Genomic DNA, 18,239 nt, shown 5'->3' with positions numbered 1-18,239 from the left:
TCAGGGGTGGGGAAATGAGCAGACAGTAAAGTCAGTACAGGGCACAGTGAGGAACCTGAGGCCCCTAAGGAGACAGTCTTGCCAAGTCACCAAAATGGACACAAGGTTGCTCCTCAGACTCCCGGGGGCCATCTCGCCCACCTCCCTGGAGTCCATCTGCCAGATGCTGATTCTGGTCACTACAGCCTGCTGCTCACCAACCAGCTGTGGCTTCCCACTGCCTTCACCCCAGTCTGTGTTCCTAAGACGTCCATAATCTGGCCCCTGCCCACCACCACAGCTTCTCTGAAGGGCACCCTGTTTTCCATACTGGGTCAAGGCCCCTCACCACCATCAACACCATGTGCTTGTCTGTGAGCTGTTGCTCCACTTGGCTTACCCACCTCTCTCCTCTCTCATCAGTACCAATGCTGCCCCCTCTGCGGCGGTGACTTATGCGTACAGATTGTGATATCCTAGACTCTGGAGCTGGGGGCGGAATATGGCCCAGGCCGTGGCCTAACTCTAGAGGTGGAGGTAGACATGTCTTTACCAGGTGTGTTCAGGGAAGTATTACAGGTGCCCTTGCTACCCAGATGCAGCCCTCGCCCTTCCTAGCTGGGTGATCTTGAAGTTACTTAACTCCAGGGCCTCCACACTCTTGTATGTAAAATAGGGTTGATGATACCACCTTGCTCATAGGTAGGACCTGCGGCAGCCTGGTTTGCACCTGGCTGGTCCCTAAGAGGCTATATAGCCTGGGAAAGCTTAGTCTCTTAAAGCCCCAGGTTCTATTTCTACAAAGCAGAGCTGATGGCACCTGCCCCAAAGAGCCACTAAGTGCCTTAGCTGGTACCTGGCATAAACAATACATTAGATTCTGACTCTGCATTGAGCAAAACCTGCAGAGATAAGATGGAGACTGCTGAGCTACCCAATAAATGCTGAGATAGGGAGGAAGGAAGGAGGAGGCAGCCAGCAACCACCAGATCTGGTTAGAGATAGCCTAGCGACCTTTGTCCAGAGGAAAAACAATAAATTCTCTCTGATGGCGCCATACATGAGCTCAGCAGAAGTCAAAGGGCAAACTAGTCGGAAAGGGCAGGCAAATCTGATGCAGAGAAGGGCCCAGGATCGGGGTGCAGTGAAGCTACCGTCACCGACTGGAGCAATGTTGTTGTTGCGTGTCATCGAGTCGACTGTGACTCATAGTGACCCCATGTGACGGAGTAGAACTGCCCTACAGGGTTTTCTTCACTGTAATCTTTATGGAAGCAGATTGCCAGGTCTTTCTCCAGCAGGGCCGCTGGGTGGGTTCGAACCACCAACCTTTTGCTCAGCAGCCAAGTGCTTAACTAGTGCAACATCAGGGCATCTCACCAACTGGAGTAGGCATAGCTAAAGGAGCCTCACCCCATGGTGCCTCTGGTGTGTGTGAGGGAGGCAGTGTTGGGAGGTGGCTGTTTTCAAGGAACCCCTTTGGGGGTAGGTCTCCCTACAGCGCCTCCTGCTGGGAGCTGGATTGTGGTGCGGCTGAGACTGGAGTGTGCCCACAGCAAGTCCCTGGTTCTGTCCCTGTCACAGGGCATAACAATGGTATGGGCCTCAGCGGACAAGGCTGCTGATGACCTGGAGCAGAGGTTGGGAGGATTCCAGGAGGAGCAGCCACTGAGGCCAGGAGGGGAGCCAGTGCCCAGGATCCAGCTGGTCCAACTAGCAATTTGAGGGAGTCCTTTGAGGCTGCCAGAGCCCCGTGACAGCAGCTTGATTCTGTGGGTGGTGCAAGAGGGGGCTGTTTCCAGAGCAGCTCAGATCTGCAAGTGGACGGAGGCCGGCCACCTGTGGGGCACACCTGCAGGGATGCTAGGTGCATAGACCACAAGTTCATAGCCTTGTTAGGTTTGGTGGATGGAAACGTCACAGGATTTGTTTGTTTGTTTGTTTGTTTGAAGCTATTCCACAAGGGAACAGTGAAGTGCCTGTGCCCCTCAGCACCCTGGCAGGACGCAATGGTGCCCTCACAGTAGCAACAAAGAACAGGGGAATAAAAGCGTGGTTTACAAAGGCATGGTCCCTCAGTGGTGCAAACAGTTTGCACTGGGTTGCTAATCTAAAGATTGGCAGTTCAAACCCAGTGGAACTGTGGAAAAAAGTCCTGGCAATCTGCTTCCATAAAAATTACAGCCAAGAAAACCCTACAGAGCAGTTCTACTCTGTAATATGGCATCACCATGAGTTGCAATTGACAACTTTTTTTTTTTAACATGGATGTTGTGCTGTAGGGAGGCCACAGGAGGTGCTGTTTCCAACCCTAGGACTAAAGGGGCAAGGGGAGGGAGATGTTATAGGACCCTGAGCCAGAGCCAATGTATGGAGACACCTCATTACAGGGCAAGAGGGTCCAGCCCCTGGCTGCCCCACAGGAAAGGAGCGGGGGCAATAACTACCTAACCTCAGTCCCCTTTTTTGCTCCACTCTTCTGCCAAGGTTCTCATTGGCCAAACCCAACAGGAAGCCAGAACAGAGGCCACTGACACAGTCCCTAAGGTCAGCCTCCTGGGCACAGAGCAGGTGGAGAGAACATTGAGGGGAAAATGAAGAGGCCCTGCTTACTGCCTGAGCCCCTGGAAGGCCAGGACTGCAGCAGCGACACCATAGCAACACCACAGCCACTCAGCAGCCCGGGCCATGGGGTGGCACTGTGGGAGGAGCCATTCTGTCAGGCCTGACTTTGCCTCCTCCCCCCCTGTGACTTTGGTGAGCCTTGACTTCAGCAAACCCCACTGCCAAAACTTCCCAGGATGTAGTCTGAACCCTTATGGGGCAGCCAGACTCTGCCTGCCCCAGCACCCTCCACTCCACCCTGCGTTCCGCTCCACTTGACCTTCTTTCTTTCAGTCCCACGGACCAGCCTGCTCTCCCCAAGAGCCCATTCACCTGCAGCTCCCTAGCCTGGGGGGCTCCTCCTGCCCTTGCTGCCTTGGGCCATCACCACCTCCTAGGGCCAGCTGCCAGCCCCACCCCCTGCCTCTCTGCTCCAGAGCAATGGCGACTGTTCATTGTTTTTTGTGTGATTCGTTAATTATCTCAGCTTCCTTTCCCACATCCTGTGAAAGTTTACATTTCAGGAGGGCCAGGCTGAGGTCATTTTACTTCCCTTAACCACTCACTGTATTGCCCAGCACTTAACAGAGTGACTGTTATGTAGCAGGTGCCCAGTAAGTAATTGCGGAATGAAAGAAAGAGAGGAAAAACCGTCTGTAACAGGGGATAGCAATGTCCAAACCAGAGGGTTGTTGATGAAATGAGATTTCGGGTGGGAAGCATCTGCACATAGCAGGTATTCAACTCAACAACACACACACACACACACACACACACACACACACACACTTCTCAAGGGAATGATGAGTGGTGACACCAGGGCAGAGTGAATTTTTCCTAATATTAATACTAATACTGTTGTTGTTGGGTCAAGTTGATTTCCAACTCATAATGACCCCATGCGACAGAGTAGAGCTGCCCCATAGGGTTTTTTAAGCTGTTATCTTTATAGGAGCGGATTGCCAGGTCTTTCTCTCAGAGTGGCTGGCGGGTTTGAACTGCCAACCTTTGGTTAGCAGCTGAATGCTTAACTGTTGCACCTCCAGGGCTCTTAATACTACTTTTAAATGTCCTGTATGAGGGTCAAGAATTGTCCTAGACACTGTATGTACCTGTAATTCCTTAGTATGGCTTCCGATGCATATTAAAATTCAGTGTTATAAATAGCATTGTTATAAAGAAACATAGGTAGTATTTCTTTGGAGAGTGATTGTCAGGGCGCCATTCGTTCATTAGCTCAACTGAGTCTGGGGTGAGAAGGGGCTAGGATCGTTTTTCCCATTTTGCAGATGAAAAATCAAGGCCCAGAGACATGGACTGGCCTAAGCTCCTGAGGTGGCTGCATGTCAGGTGGCTGGACCATAGATGCTGCCCCAAATTAGGGGCTATCCCCCTGTCTTCTGGGAGGACAGGGTGGAAAGAAGTCCCCAGCAGCACTGTTGTTTAGCTGGGCTAACTTGGGGCCTGGTGTTTACTGTATCAAAGGGGGAAACAGCCACCCTCAGTGCTGGCAGTGACAGGAAGACTCGATACCTGTTGACCTCACCAGGGGGGCCTGGCACCCTCTCAAGTCAAGACCAGGCTTCTCTCAGATAGTGTATTCTGGAGGGAACTGGAGACCTCCCTGACCAGGGGGAGAGAGATTCACCAAGCAGGCCCAGACCTGGACTTGGCCACTGAGTACATCTGCCACCTCGGGGTGGGTGGAGCTGAACTGGAGTGAGCTGAGGATGAGGGAGGAAACCAAACAAGGGACACGAGGCTTACCATGGGCCTGGGGCCAGGCCCTGAGCTGGGTGTTCCACGGAAACCCTATTAAGTCCTCACACCATGAAGGGCTAGCTGCCCAGCGCCCCAGGAAACTAATGCAGCCCGTCGGAAGCGTGGTGTATGTAATGATTCATATTCTATAATGGCTTGTATTGTTGGAAGTTGATTTCATTGTTGTTAGGTGCCGTCGAGTCCGTTCTGACTCATAGCGACCCTATGCACAACAGACGGAAGCACTGCCCGGTTCTGCGCCATCTTCATTGTCATTACGCTTCAGCCCATTGTTGCAGCCACTGTGTCATTCCATCTCGTTGAGGGTCTTCCTCTTTTTCACTGACCCTCTACTTTAGGAAGCATGATGTCCTTCTCCAGGGACTGGTCCCTCCTGATAACACACGTCCAAAGTACGTGAGATGAAGTCTCGCCATCCTTGCTTCTAAGGAGCATTCTGGGTGTACTTCTTCCAAGACAGATTTGTTCCTTCTTCTGGCAGTCCATGGTATGTTCAATATTCTTTGCCAACACCACAGTTCAAAGGTATCAGTTCTTCCTGGGTCTTCCTTATGCATTGTTCAACTTTCTCATGCATATGAGGTGATTGAAAACACCATGGCTTGGGTCAGGTGCACCTTAGTCCTTAAAGTGATAGCTTTGATTTTTAACACTTTAAAGAGGTTTTTTTGCAGCATGTTTGCCCAATGCCATATGGTGTTTGATTTCTTGACTGCAGCTTCCATGGGCATTGATTGTGGATCCAAGTAAAATGAAATCCCTGGCAACGTCAATCTTTTCTCTGTTTATCATGCTATGGCTTATTGGTCCAGTTGTGAGGATTTGTGTTTTCTTTATGTTGAAGTATAATCCATATTGAAGGCTGTAGTCTTTGATCTTCATCAGTAAGTGATTCAAGTCCACTTCAGTTTCAGCAAACAAGGCTTTGTCATCTGCGTATCACAGTCTTCCTCCAATCCTGGTGGCGAGCTCTTCATATAGTCCAGCTTTATGGATTATTTGCTCAGTGTACAGGTTAAATAAGCTTGGGTCTTTTAAATAGTCCTCTCAGGAGGGCAGGCCAGGGGTTCTGTTGGACTTTTCACAAGGTAGGGAGGGAGCAGAACTGACAAAGGAGTACACGCGCTCTGGGCCAGAAACCGTGCTTGTCAGCATCCTCCACTGTGCCTGCCACCCCGTCAGGCCCTTGCACATGTGAGTCCTGTTGCCTCTTGCAGTCCTCGGGTATGGGGCCTGAGGTCACTGCCATTCTGAGAAGAGAGCACGGGGCTGTCTTCAGTCCCCACCTCTCCTTCCTCTCCATCCTAGGAGGTATAGGGACCTCACCTCACAGTTGGCTTGCTGAGATCTTTGGCCCTTGGGTCCTGGCTGAGGTTCCATTCAGGGATCCAGGCCTGGCACTTCCCCACCATTGCAGGTGGCCTCACACTTAACAGAGCTCAGAGAAGTTACCATTTCTTCTCCCCTCCCCACCTCCCCTGGGCTAGAGAAGCGGGGAGGGATGTTTTTGTTCCTCCAGGGCAGGTTTGTTTTCAGGGCTTGCAAAGCACTAACTGAGGCCAGCCTAGAAGCCTCTGCTGGCAGGTGGGGCCCAATGATCACCCTGGCCTCTGAAATACAGCTGCTGAGATGTACCAGATGTGGGGGGGAGTACCCTAGTCCCACTGCTGCCGCAGCTTAGCCCTGCCCACTGCCCCAACCTCACCCCACCCCTAGCTTCAGATTAAAAGCCAACACCAGTTACCGTTGAGCTGAATCCAACTCATGGTGACCCCATGTGTGTCAGAGTAGAACTGTACTCCACAGGGTTTACATTGGCTGATTTTTTGGAAATAGGTCCCCAGGCCTTTCTTCTGAGGCACCCTGGGGTGGACTCAAACCTCCAACATTTCGGTTAGCAGCCGAGCACAATAACTATGTGAACCATCACTCCAGTCTGAACTTAGAACATTGTCATCTTTCACACAGAGCCAGGACTTGGGAGGGAACCTAACCTCTTCCGGAATCTTACTTGATCAGTGCACTTCAACAGCCATCCATTGAAGTGAACTTGCCCCTGCACTTGACATTGGCTGTACAGGCTCAGTAAGATCATCTTGGGTCCTACTCATTAGAAAGAAAACAAATGTAAATGAGACCATGTCACAACTCTGCTTCAGCCCTGTAGAGGCTCCCCATGTCACACAGAAGAAAGCCCAGTGTAGACATTGGCTTCCATGGCCCTACAGACTCTGCACCCCCACCCACCTCATCCCAGCCCCCTCGCCTCCTCTTATCTCAGCTGCATCTGTTCTCCTCCACACCACTCTGATCCAGCCTCTCCAGCTTCTTTGCTCCCCAAGGCACTGGGGCTTGTGGATGCCCAGGACGTTCCCACCTTAGACCCCGTCCTGAGGTATTACCGGCACAGTGCCCGGCACAGTGTGGGGATTAGCAAATGTGTAGCGAGTGAATTGGGTGAATGGGCAGACCTTGGCTGGTTGACAACCCTGAGGAGTGAGCAGAATCTGTGTTTCCGGCCCATTTTCTGATTGAGGGAGTGGTTCAGAGAGGTTACGTGACTTGTTCAAGGTTGCAAATGGGGGTAGAGCCTGGGTTAGACCCAAAATCTTTTGATGCTTAGTCTGTGATTTCCTGCCGGGACATCTGCTCGGAATGCTCAACCTGCATGTCCCTTCGCTCATCTCTGCGTTCCTGCATGGCACAGGCATCCTTGAGTCTGTGTTGGAGGCAAGGCCACATGAAAAATGAGACTGAGTTTCTAACCTCATGCAGCTCCCAGTCCAGGGCGGAGGACAGCTGAGTAAGCCATGCAGACAGAGCCATGTCCGGGCACTGTCAGAGCCAGGAGCACCTCTAACCCTTCCTGGGAGTGGGCAGGGCTTCCCTCAGGAGTCGGTGCCAGCTGAGCCTTAAAGAATGAGTAAGAGCCAGCTGACCAAGCAGGGTGGGGTGGATTTTCTGGAGAGTGGGGACAGTTTGGGCAGAATCCCAGAGGCAGGAGAAAATGTGACTGTGGTCAATCACATAGTTTCAAGTTGTTAGTAATCTGTCTTACACAATAAAGGGAATTTATCCTCTCGTGTAATTGAAAAGTCAAGGTGTTGGGTGGACTGCAGGCATGGCTAGATCAGGGTGTTAGCACCATTCATCTGGGCTTTGTTCAACTCTGACTTCTTCCATATCAGCAAGCAAAGTGACTACCACCTCCCTGGCTACCTCATCTAAACAACAAACCACTCATAGCAAAAGAAATTTTCATTCCTCCTTACCAAAATTCAAGATTTTACTGACGGGATCAATTAGAGCACACCCCCATCCCTGGACCAAATACTGGGGTAAGAAGGGTGGGAACTCCCTGCCTGGCATAGTTCACTCAGAGTCTGCCCTTGAAGAGGTGGAGGTTCATCTAACTCAAATGACAGAGCTGCTACTTGATGGGGGAGTGGTAGAAGGGACAAGTGTGTACACCAGGGCACCAGCCACTGGGTCCCAAATCCAAGCCACCTCGTCATGAGAAGTGAAAAATGGAGCAGTAGGCAAGAGCAGATCAAAATGACCTTGACATCTGAGCTGAGGAGCCTGGACCTTAACCTGTAGGCAAAGGACTTAGAGATGAGGAAGAGGTAGGGAATTGAACCAAACTCTTCTTGAGCCTTGGTTATTTCCAGAACGTCAGCATTGATGTAATCTGGTTTTGAGCTGTCCCTCTTTCTACACAAAGGTAATCAATCTGCCTTCAGCCCTCACTTTCCTTGAAATAATCTCCTGCTTGCTGACAGTCTACATGCTGAGGATGGGGAAGAATTGATCAGGCGAGTAGGGGTGGGGGAGGCATTCCAAGAAAAGACCAAAGAGACCAGGCTTGAGTGCAGAGATTGACAGCAATTACTTCCTACAGGAGTCCCAGAAGGTCAGTAAAGTCTGGGGAATCATGGTATGGGCATTACTTGACTGACTATTCTCTCCTTTCTTTATGTCCCTCCAACTGTGACAATCAGAAGACCAGTTAACAAGACAAGGTGTCACCTCCAGACTAGAGTCCCAGTTTCTGGTCCCCCAAACCTTTTAGGTTCTCAGGGAGGGGGGATGGTGCATGGACTCAGAGGGGCATGGATTTGAATTCAGATCCTGCTTCCTCCTTTCTCTGTGATCTTGGGCAAGTACTTTTATGTCTTTGACTCTCGGTTTCTTTCAAGCACAGGACAGAAACTAATATCTATACCTAGCTTGTGGTATTTTAGGATTCTCTGAGGGCTAGGTATGTCTGTATATATGTACTATCATGTCTGGTACTTAGGAGATCATCCAAGAAAATTCATCTGTTCACATATTGAAAAATGAATTGAAATTTAGAAATTGCCTAAGAGATACCAGACACACAGCACATACCATTTTATTTTATCATCATAACCAGGGGCCGGGAAAGTGGAACAGCTTGTCCAAGGCCACACAGCCAGTAAACTAGAATTTGAACCGGGATCACCTAAAGTCCGTGCTATGGAACAGAAACTAATTGGCAGAGCTTGAATTCCAGGGTGGGGAGTTTGAAGACAGAACCTGGGTTACTTCCTAGGCATGCCATTGCTGTTGTTGTCGTTACGGTTGTCGTTGTTGCCTGAACTCAGAATCCAGGAGAGAGTGAAGGGAGAGAGAAAGGAAGGCACGCACTTTTCACACTCATCCTGTGATTTGCTCCGTGCGGCCTTGATTCGTTTCACAAACTCTCAATGAACACTTAAACCTACCAGACTCTGGTGGCAGGAAAGAACGGAACACCTTCTGTGTCCCTTAACAACCTTGCCATAGAGGCTTTACCCCCCATTTTACACAAGCACACACCGAGGCTCAAAGAGGTTAAAGAAATTATCCATACCAAAAAACAAAAGCAAAACAACTTATTGCCATCAAGTCGGTTCTGATTCATGGCAAACCCTTCTGTTACAGAGTAGAACTGCTCCACAGGGTTTTCTTGGCTGTAATCATAACAAGAGGAGCCCTGATGGAGCAGTGGTTAAGGGCTGGACAGCTAACCGAAAGGTCAGTAGTTTGAACTCACCAACCACTCCACAGGAGAAAGATGTGGTAGTCTGCTTCCATAAAGATTAGAGCCTTAGAAACCCTGTGGGTTTGGAATTGACTCCACAGCAATGGGTTTGACTCTTAACAGGGCAGATCACCAGGCCTTTCTTCCGCAGCATTGCTGGGTGGGTTAGGACCTCCAACCTTCAGATTAGCAGTCAAGTGGAAAACATTTATGCCACCCAGGCACCTTCAAGTCTTCCATAGCCAACCACCAAGACTGCGTGGCAACAAAAGGAAAGATAATGCAGCCAAATGCACCTTGTGGAGGTGGGGAGAGGAATGGTTTTTTACGATATTGGTGTTAGGCACCGTCCAGTCAGTTCTGACCCATAGCGGCCCTATGTACGACAGAATGAAACACGGCCCGGTCCTGCGCCATCTTCATGATCACTGCTACGCCTGAGCCCGTGGTGGCAGCCACTGTGTTGATCCATCTCACTGAGACTCTTGCTCTTTTTTGCGGATCCTCTACTCTACCCAGCATGGTGTCCTTCTCCAGGGACTTCCCTTCTGATGACGTATCGAAAGTACGTGAGATGAAGTCTCACCATCCTTGCTTCTAAGGAGCATTCTGGCTGTACTTCCTCCAAGACAGATTTGTTCGTTCTTCTGGCAGTCCATGGTATATTCAATATCCTTTACCGGCACCATAATTCAAAGGCGTCAATTCTTCAGTCTTCCTTATTCACTGTCCGGCTTTCACATGCATATGATGCAATTGAAAATACCATGGTTTGGGTCAGGCACACCTTAGCCTTCAAGGGGACGTCTTTGCTTTTTTTTTTTACAGTAAGGTCATAGAATTTCACTGTTCTCATCCTTCTTTTCCTTGCAGATGACAGACAACTCTCAGTGCCTTCCTCACGTCACTGACAGCAACATGGAAGAGACCAGGCTGTAATTAAGGATAACAGCAAACCGTACTTTCTGGAGGAGGGTGGCAAAGACAGCTTCCTGTCATCCTGCACCAAACACACTTCCTTCGAGGTCCTCATCCCTGAGGGGCCCTGGACCATCACGAAGATTAGAAAAAGATTAACTACCCCTCAATCTCTTTAGATGAGAAAGGAAATCACTGTTGTTACATTTGATTAAACTTCAGCAAGAGACTTTATCAGCTCTGTCGGGATTGCTGAAGGCAGCAGGCTACTTTATTTCCTGGAAAGACAAGTTACATGCAAGAAGAGCCAACACACCCTGAGTGGTCTGCTTAGCTTTTGTGATGCCCACGGTGAGGTCCAGCACTCAGGGGTAGCTGTCTCCCAGCAGCAGTGAAGTCGGCAAAAGCAGGCCTGAAGCTTCCGTGGGAATCCCAGCCTTCCCTTCTGATCGAGCCTCTGGCTCTGGGACCTTTCATCCAAATTCCTCTGCCATTAAGAGTGTTTCCTCCAACCCGCCACTGGGAGGTGCCCATCAGGAAAGCAAAAGATGGTGACCATGAGGAAAATGAAGTTGCTCACCTTCCTCATTCTCCTCGTCTTCCTCACTTCCTTCTTCCTGAACTACACCCCCACCGTGGTGACCACCATCTGGTTCCCCAAGCAGATGGTCATCGGGATTTCAGAAAACTTCCGGAAGCTCATGAAGCTCCCTCCTAGGTCCTGCACCTGCAGCCACTGTGTCAACGAGCTCAGAGTCTCGCACTGGTTCGACGAGAGGTTCAACGAGACCATGCAACCACTGCTGACGCTGCATAACTCGCTCATGGAGGAGGAGACCTACAGCTGGTGGCTGGTGAGAGTTGGGGTGAGGGTGACCTTGGGAGGCATGTGGGGCTTCCAGCAGCCAAGTGCGCAAGCCCCAGCATGCACTTGGGACCCTGCCAGGCATTTGGCATGATTCAGAGTATACTTATTCATTCATTCAACACGTATTTATAGAGCATATACTGTATGTGCACGTTGGAGCTGGGGGTACTGTATTAGTTTCTCATGGCTACTGAAACAAGTTACCAAAAACTTGGCAGCTTAAAACAACAGATGTGTATTCTCTCCCAGTTCTGGAGGCCAGAAGTCTGAAGTCAAGGTGTTTTCGATGTTGGTTCCTTGTGGAGGCCCTAGGGGAGAATCCGTTCCGTGCCTCTCTCCTAGCTTCTGCTGACAGCTGGCGATCCTTGGCGTTCCTTGGCGTTCCTTGGCTTGTAGGTGCCTCACTCCAATCTCTGCCTCTGTCTTCTCCTCATCTTCTTTTCTGTGTCTCAATTACTCTTCTCCTTTCTCCTGTAAGAACACCTGTCATTGGATTCGGCCCCTCCCTAATTCCAGGATAGTCTCATCTTGAAGTCATTCACTTAATTGCTCCTGCAAAGACCCTTTTCCCAAGTGAGGTCAGATTTGCAGGTTCTAGGGGCTAAGACATGGACATGTCTTTTTGAAGGCCACTATTTAACCCACTGCAAGTATCAAGATACAAAAAAAGAGGCAAGATTCTTAATCTCCTGGAATTATATTCTGGCAGGGAGAGACAGATAAGAAACAAACAAGATAGGCTGAGAGGGAAGAACCCTAAGGAAGTGACAATGAGAGTTGTGAGCCTTAGGTGAGGCAGGCCCACAGGAGCCTCTGTCCGTTTTTCCCAAGCTTTTGGGAAGGTGGAATCAACTCGATGCCGGGCTCAATGGCCAACCAGGTGGGTTGGAAGGAGTCTAGGTGAGAATTATGAGGTCCTGAGCTCTGGCCTGCTTCTAAGCTTCATAACCCCCTCAGTCATGCAAGCAGCATCACTCCTGCTGGCTGAGGAGACAAAGGATTCGAAAGCTTGGGCACAAGTAGGAATACAGGAGCAATGACAAGGTATTACTATCTCAGTACAATCTACAAATTGCCACATGTACCCTGCAAGCCAGGAGCCTACATCACCACAGCCTGGTCCCCTGGAGAGGGGAACAGCAGGCCACTGTCCTTGCTGTACCCACTGTCCCTCCATTGCTGCTGCCCCCTGTGACCTTCTCCTCAGTCTCTGACCCGAGCCATCCAGGACAAGAGTCCTCTCTTCCCCAGAAGGGTGAATCCTCCCACGCTGTTTGCTCCAAATTCCAGAAGCCACGTGGATAGAACCCAGGGGCACATTCTGGAGGGAGAGTGGACTGTGGGCCCCTGCCCTGGTTCTTGCTGTTTCTCAGAGGGCCTTGCTGACCCCTAGCATCCATATTCGGCCCACAACTTCACAATAACACCCCCTATCCTGACACTGAGTGCCAACTTGGCCGGGAGGCCCTGGGCCAGGCTTTACAGTATTACTCTTGCCCCCACTACAGCCAACGAGGGCAAGTCCCCCCCACCTTGGCTTTACCCAGGTCACCCAGCTGGTCAAGGGGATAGGCAAAGCCCACTGTAGTTAAAGAATACCCTCTGAAGCCAGGCCGGGGTATAGCTAGCTTTCCGTACACATACTCACGATATGACCTGGGTGATCCCCTCTGCTGCGCTGGGCCTCAGTTTCCCACTGGAGGATTGGAACAGATCCCAGATTCTGGTACAAGGGCAGGCATTAAAGAACATCGCATCATGGAGCGAGAAAGTAATTCCTGCCTTCATTCCTGCTCCATCTTTCCAGCACAGACTTTAATTTGGGCCTGTTTCATTCCACGCCTTTTCTAGCACTTGCCAATCTTCTTTCTAACAAAGAGAAGGGAGCTTGCCTGGGCAAGCGACGGGCTGGAGCGGAAATCGGATAAGGTCATTTTGTTTTCATTGCCTTGTACAATTACTTTTTTACTTCTGCCAAGCAATCCTTGCTTCCCAATTGTGGTGGGGATGCCAGGCTTCCTTTTAAAATAAACATATTTACTTTTCTTTTTAAAGTGAGTTGTTAAAGAAAAGTTGGCCAATGATAGTCGGTCAGAGAAAGTACCAGGGGAGCCTGTAAGATGCATGCTGTACTCGCTCACTCTGACCTTGAGTCTTCAACCCGTGGGCCTCTGTGGCACAGAGGAGGCCCTACAGAGGTACCACTGAAAGACAAATTAAAGAATGCCATGTTGGTCCTTGATTCAATAAGCACATGTCATGCTTCTTCCAAGAGCTCCGTGGTCAAGAGAGATGATGACACTGTGGGGGCCCTGAGCGTATCTTTGCAATGCTGGGGTACACGGGGGTCCTTCCTTGTTAGAGGGCCCCCAGTGACGTTCCTGCAGGGGAGCTGGCTGTGCCTTGACCCCTGTGGTTCTGAGTGTGGTCCCCGCCAGTAGCTGCATCGCCTGGGGGGCTGTGGGAAATGCCGCCCCTCTCTCCCCAACCCCTGGACCTTCGGACTCAGGATCTGCGTTGGCAAGACCCTAAGGAGATCTGTGTGCACACTCAGGTTTGGGCACTGCCCTGGCCCATCAGACCAGAAGCAGGTGTTGGGCAGACATTGTTGCCAGCAGCCTCCCTGTAACCGCTGTCTGACGGTCTCATGCTGTGTTTTTGTTTCGGGGAGGGCAGTGTTTTTGCCCTGGCTTTGATTACAGGAACAGTCTGGTCTTCTGCTGTGCCACCTCTTTGGGTGTGTTGTCTCAGGCTCCTGCTGCAGCTGCAACAGAATTCCACAAGTGGGGGGCTTTAGAGAACAGAAATATGTTTTTTCACAATTTTAGAAGCTAAAAGGCCAAAGCAAAGTCTCGGCCGTGTCAATTCCTTCCTCGTCGGTAGTGACGGGCATTACTTGGTTCCTTGGCTTGTGGATGATCTCCATGTGGCCCCTGTCTCCCCCATGTATGTGTGTCTCTGCATTTATTCTGGTCTTTTTAGAACTCAGAAGTGATTAGTTTTAGGACCCACCCTATACTGGCTGATCTAATTAATTAGCATAACAAAAGAAAGCCCTATTTCCAAACAGAATCACATTCATAGGCACCAAACCAAGTCAAACCCACTGCTGTCGAGTCAATTCCAACTCATAGTGACCCTATAGGACAGAATATAACTGCCCCATAGAGTTTCCAAGGAGCACCTGATGGATTTGAACTGCCGACCTCTTGGTTAGCAGCTGCAGCACTTAACCACTATGCCACCAGGGTTTCCTTCATAGGCACAGGGGCTAGGATTTCAACATACACTTTGGGGGACGTAATTTCATCCATACCAGATGCTGTTTCCTTCCCTCTGAGGTGGGCTTCAGCACCCCAGGTGTCTTCCTGCACACCCTCTAGGCACCAACATCCTGGGCAGTTCTGTCCCAGCCACACCACGGTCCCTGGGGCTGGACCCACCTCCCCACACCCCCAGGATTGGGCTTTAGAAGATCAAGATTAAAGGAGGCAATGGTAGTGTTGTGGGGGAAGTTTCAAGTGGGTTTCTAGAAGCCTAGGCTAAGGCGTGGTTTGGATTTGGGACACACCACTCAACCTGTCCTGCCCAGAGCCCCCTTCCTCATCTGTGCTGGAAATGATACAACGCTGTGGTGTGCTGACGGAGCTAGTGTGATGCTTCTTAGGACATCTTTCCTGGGTTTCACCATGAGTGAGGACGGCAGATAAGACCATCAACGGGTGGTCACTGCACAGTGTGGCCAGAGCACGACTGCGGTAGGAGGCGGACACGGGCAATCCAAGAAGGCGATGAGTGGGGTGACGATCTAGTCCCAATTTGCCCAGGATGGTCCTGGTTTTAGCACTGACAGTCCCATGTCCTGGGAATCTCCTCAGTCCTATGCAGACCAGGATGGCTGGTCACTGCCTTAGTGTCCTGGGGTTGCCATAGCAAAATACACCAAACTGAGTGGCTTTAAAGAACAGACTTTTATTTTCACAGTTTTGGGGGCCAGGAGCCTGAATTCGGGTATCAGCAGGGCCTTGCTCTCTCTGCCTGCTGAGGGCAAGATACTGTCTTGTCTCTTCCAGCTCCTGGAAGACCTGAACGTTCCTGGTAGCCCTGGGCATTTCTTTGCATTTCTTGGCTTGTAGATGCGACTTCACATGGTGTCTTCCCTTCCTACGTGTCTTTCTGTGTCTGTTTCCTTTTTCCTAAGATGCCAGTCAGATGGGATTAGGACCCACCCAACTCCAGTATCACCTCATGTGAACTTAACTGATCACATCTTCGAAGAAAGACCCTATATCCAAACAAGATCACATTCACAGGTGTAGGGACTGTTGCTGTTGTTATTGTTAGGTGCCTTTGAGTTGATTCCAACTCATAGGGACCCCATGTACAAGAAAATGAAACATTGCCCGGTCCTGCGTCATACTTACAATTGTTGTCATGCTTGAGCCCATTGCTGCAGCCACTGTGTCAATCCATCTCATTGAGCGTCTTCCTCTCTTTTGCTAACTCTCTACTTTACCAAGCATAATGTCCTTCTCCAGGGACTGACCTGTCCTGATAATATGTCCAAAGTATGTGAGATGAAGTCTCACCACCCTTGCTTAGAAGCATTCTGGTTGTACTTCTTCCAAGACAGATTTGTTCATTCCGTTGGTAGCCCATAGTGTATTCAGTATTCTTCGCCAGCACCACAATTCAAAGGTGTTAGTTTTTCTTTGGTCTTCCTTATTCTTTGTCCAGGTTTCACATGCATATGAGGCAATTGAAAACACCATGGCTTGGGTCAGGCACACCTTAGTCTTCAAGGTGACATGTTTGCTTTCAACACTTTAAAGAGGTCCTTTGCAGTACATTTTCCCAATGCAATGTGTCTTTTGATTTCTTGACTGCTGCTTCCATGGCTGTTGAGAGTGGATCCAAGTAAAATGAAATCCTTGACAACTTCAATCTTTTCTCTGTTTATCACGGTGTTGCTCATTGGTCCAGTTGTGAGGATTTTTGTTTTCTTCATGTTGAGGTGTAATCCATACTGAAGCCTATGAATTCAAAATGATCTTTTTGGTGGGGTATAAGTCAATCCATAATAGTCACCCTTGAGGTAAACCTGTGTTCAACCCTGCCTAGGGGTCAGGAGAGGTGTACTGGGGCAACTGACCTCGAGCTAGGTCTTAGAAAATGAAAAGAATTTGCTAGACAGACTTTGGAAGCCTAGAAACAGGACATGCAAAAGGTGGGGAAGGAATTTGTGCATCTGCAAACGCCGAGCCTTTGGTTTGGCTGGAGCCCAGTAGTCCCGGGGCTGGGGAGGCTGAGGGGCAGGGAGGTGCCAGAAGGGAGCAGAGGTGGGGAGATGGGCATGAAGGATTCATTCACTGCTCTCCACCAGCCTGGCCCAAGCTACAATGAGAGCTTAGAGTCCACAGGACGTGGTGTCTGGAGTGGGCGGTTAGTGAGGAGGGGCAGGGAGGTTATTGAGGCTGACTCCCAGGTGTTTGTGGCACTTAGGTGGTAGAGGGGCTATTCAGAGAGAGGCACCCCAAAGGAGGAGCAGACTGGGGAGAGGTGATGAATTCCACTTGGCGCTTATGAGTGTGAGGGGCCAGTGAAGCTAGGTGTAGAGGGAAGGGGGCAGGTCAAGCCTGCTGAAGCAGAGATGAGCTGGGCCACCTAAGCTTCTCAAAAGTACCTCACTCATCTCATCCAGTCTCTGTCTCAGCTGGCTGGACCAGTACCTAGCACGTACCGTAGTAACCTTCTTCATAATAGATGAATGGATAGGTGGGTGGGTGGGTGGATGAGTGAGTGAGTGAGTGAATGAATGAGTGATGCATGCTCCGTTTCCTTTTATCTCCCCAAGTAGCCTGGGCTGTGTCTGAGCCCCTTAGTCTCCAGGCACCCAGTGGTGAGAAGGGCACCCACATGGGCATGTCCAGTATGTTGGACGAGTAGCTGGAGGACAGCTCGGGGCCCGGCAGCGGGGGCACAGAGCCCACCCTGACCAGAGCTCACAACAGGTTAACCCACCCCCTACTTTCTGCCCGCAGAAGCTTCAACGGGAGAAGAACCCCAAAAACCTGAACGATACCATCAAGGAGCTGTTTAGCGTGGTGCCTGGGGATGTAGACCCCAAGCTGGAGAACGAGTCGGTGGGCTGCCGGCGCTGCGCTGTCGTAGGCAACTCAGGCAACCTGAAGCAGTCACAGTATGGTTCCCAGATAGATGAGCATGACTTTGTTCTGAGGTGAGCGGGCTTGGCCCCCAGCCCCTGTGCCGCACCCAGTAGGATCCTTGGAGCCAGAGAAGGCATCTTGGCTCTGGATCAGGAGGCCAAGATTCCAATCTTGGTTGGCCTTGACTTCCCAGGAATCCCAGGCCCTTCACTGCCCACTTAGGGCCTCAGTTTCCCCATGTCTGCATTGCAGAATGGAGCTGGACTGAAGTGCCTCTCTGAGGGCAAGAGAGAAAGGCATGGCTCCAGATGCTGGGAGCTTAGCGTAGTCAGGCCTGTTGAGAGGATAAGATTTATTTGGAGACTCTTGTTTTCTTTTTAAATTTCATCCGCATTTTACGATCCAGACCATAATATAACTCTATTTGATTTTAATGTAAAATGTACTTTCCCACATCATCAAGTAGAATAGATATCCCTTGAAGATACCCACGTCTGTCCTGGGTTTCTTGTAATCCCCATCATATCCCTAATAAAATCCAAGGGCCCAGGAGCCCCATGGTGAGATGTACAAGCAGAAATGGGGCTGGCGGTCCCCAGGTGTCTTCTAGAATGGTCTCTTGTTCCTGTGATCTCTGACATTGTGTCCTAGACCACTCACGGGGCCTCATGGGGGCTCCGTGTGCCTGGTGTCCAGTGGGAATACCCATAGGGAGGGTGCAGGAAGAGTCAGGTTTGGAGCCAATGGTCTTGTATTTGAGGCTGCCACTTGGGAGCTCTGCAGCCTTGGACAAGCTTTCTGAGCTCAGGGGTCCTTAGCCATGAAATAGGATATGAGTATCTGCTGGGTATGGTGATCATTAGATTTAATGCAA

At 50.3% G+C, this 18,239-nt stretch overlaps 1 protein-coding gene across 3 annotated transcripts in view; it reads left to right on the top strand.

Moving 5' to 3' along the window:
* Window positions 1-18,239, top strand: part of ST3GAL1 (ST3 beta-galactoside alpha-2,3-sialyltransferase 1) — a 104,273-nt gene that overhangs the window by 73,169 nt on the left and 12,865 nt on the right. For all 3 annotated transcript variants that reach the window (XM_010588514.3, XM_003408191.4, XM_010588515.3), the window contains exons 3-4: window positions 10,286-11,184; window positions 17,240-17,436. In XM_010588514.3, the coding sequence (XP_010586816.2) occupies window positions 10,879-11,184; window positions 17,240-17,436 (503 nt within the window). In that variant the 5' untranslated portion in view covers window positions 10,286-10,878. The remainder of the gene's footprint in view (window positions 1-10,285; window positions 11,185-17,239; window positions 17,437-18,239) is intronic.

This window comes from Loxodonta africana, chromosome 14 (assembly GCF_030014295.1).
Source record: "Loxodonta africana isolate mLoxAfr1 chromosome 14, mLoxAfr1.hap2, whole genome shotgun sequence".
NCBI classification, from domain to species: Eukaryota; Metazoa; Chordata; class Mammalia; order Proboscidea; family Elephantidae; genus Loxodonta; species Loxodonta africana.
This window is presented reverse-complemented; position numbering and strand designations above follow the sequence as displayed.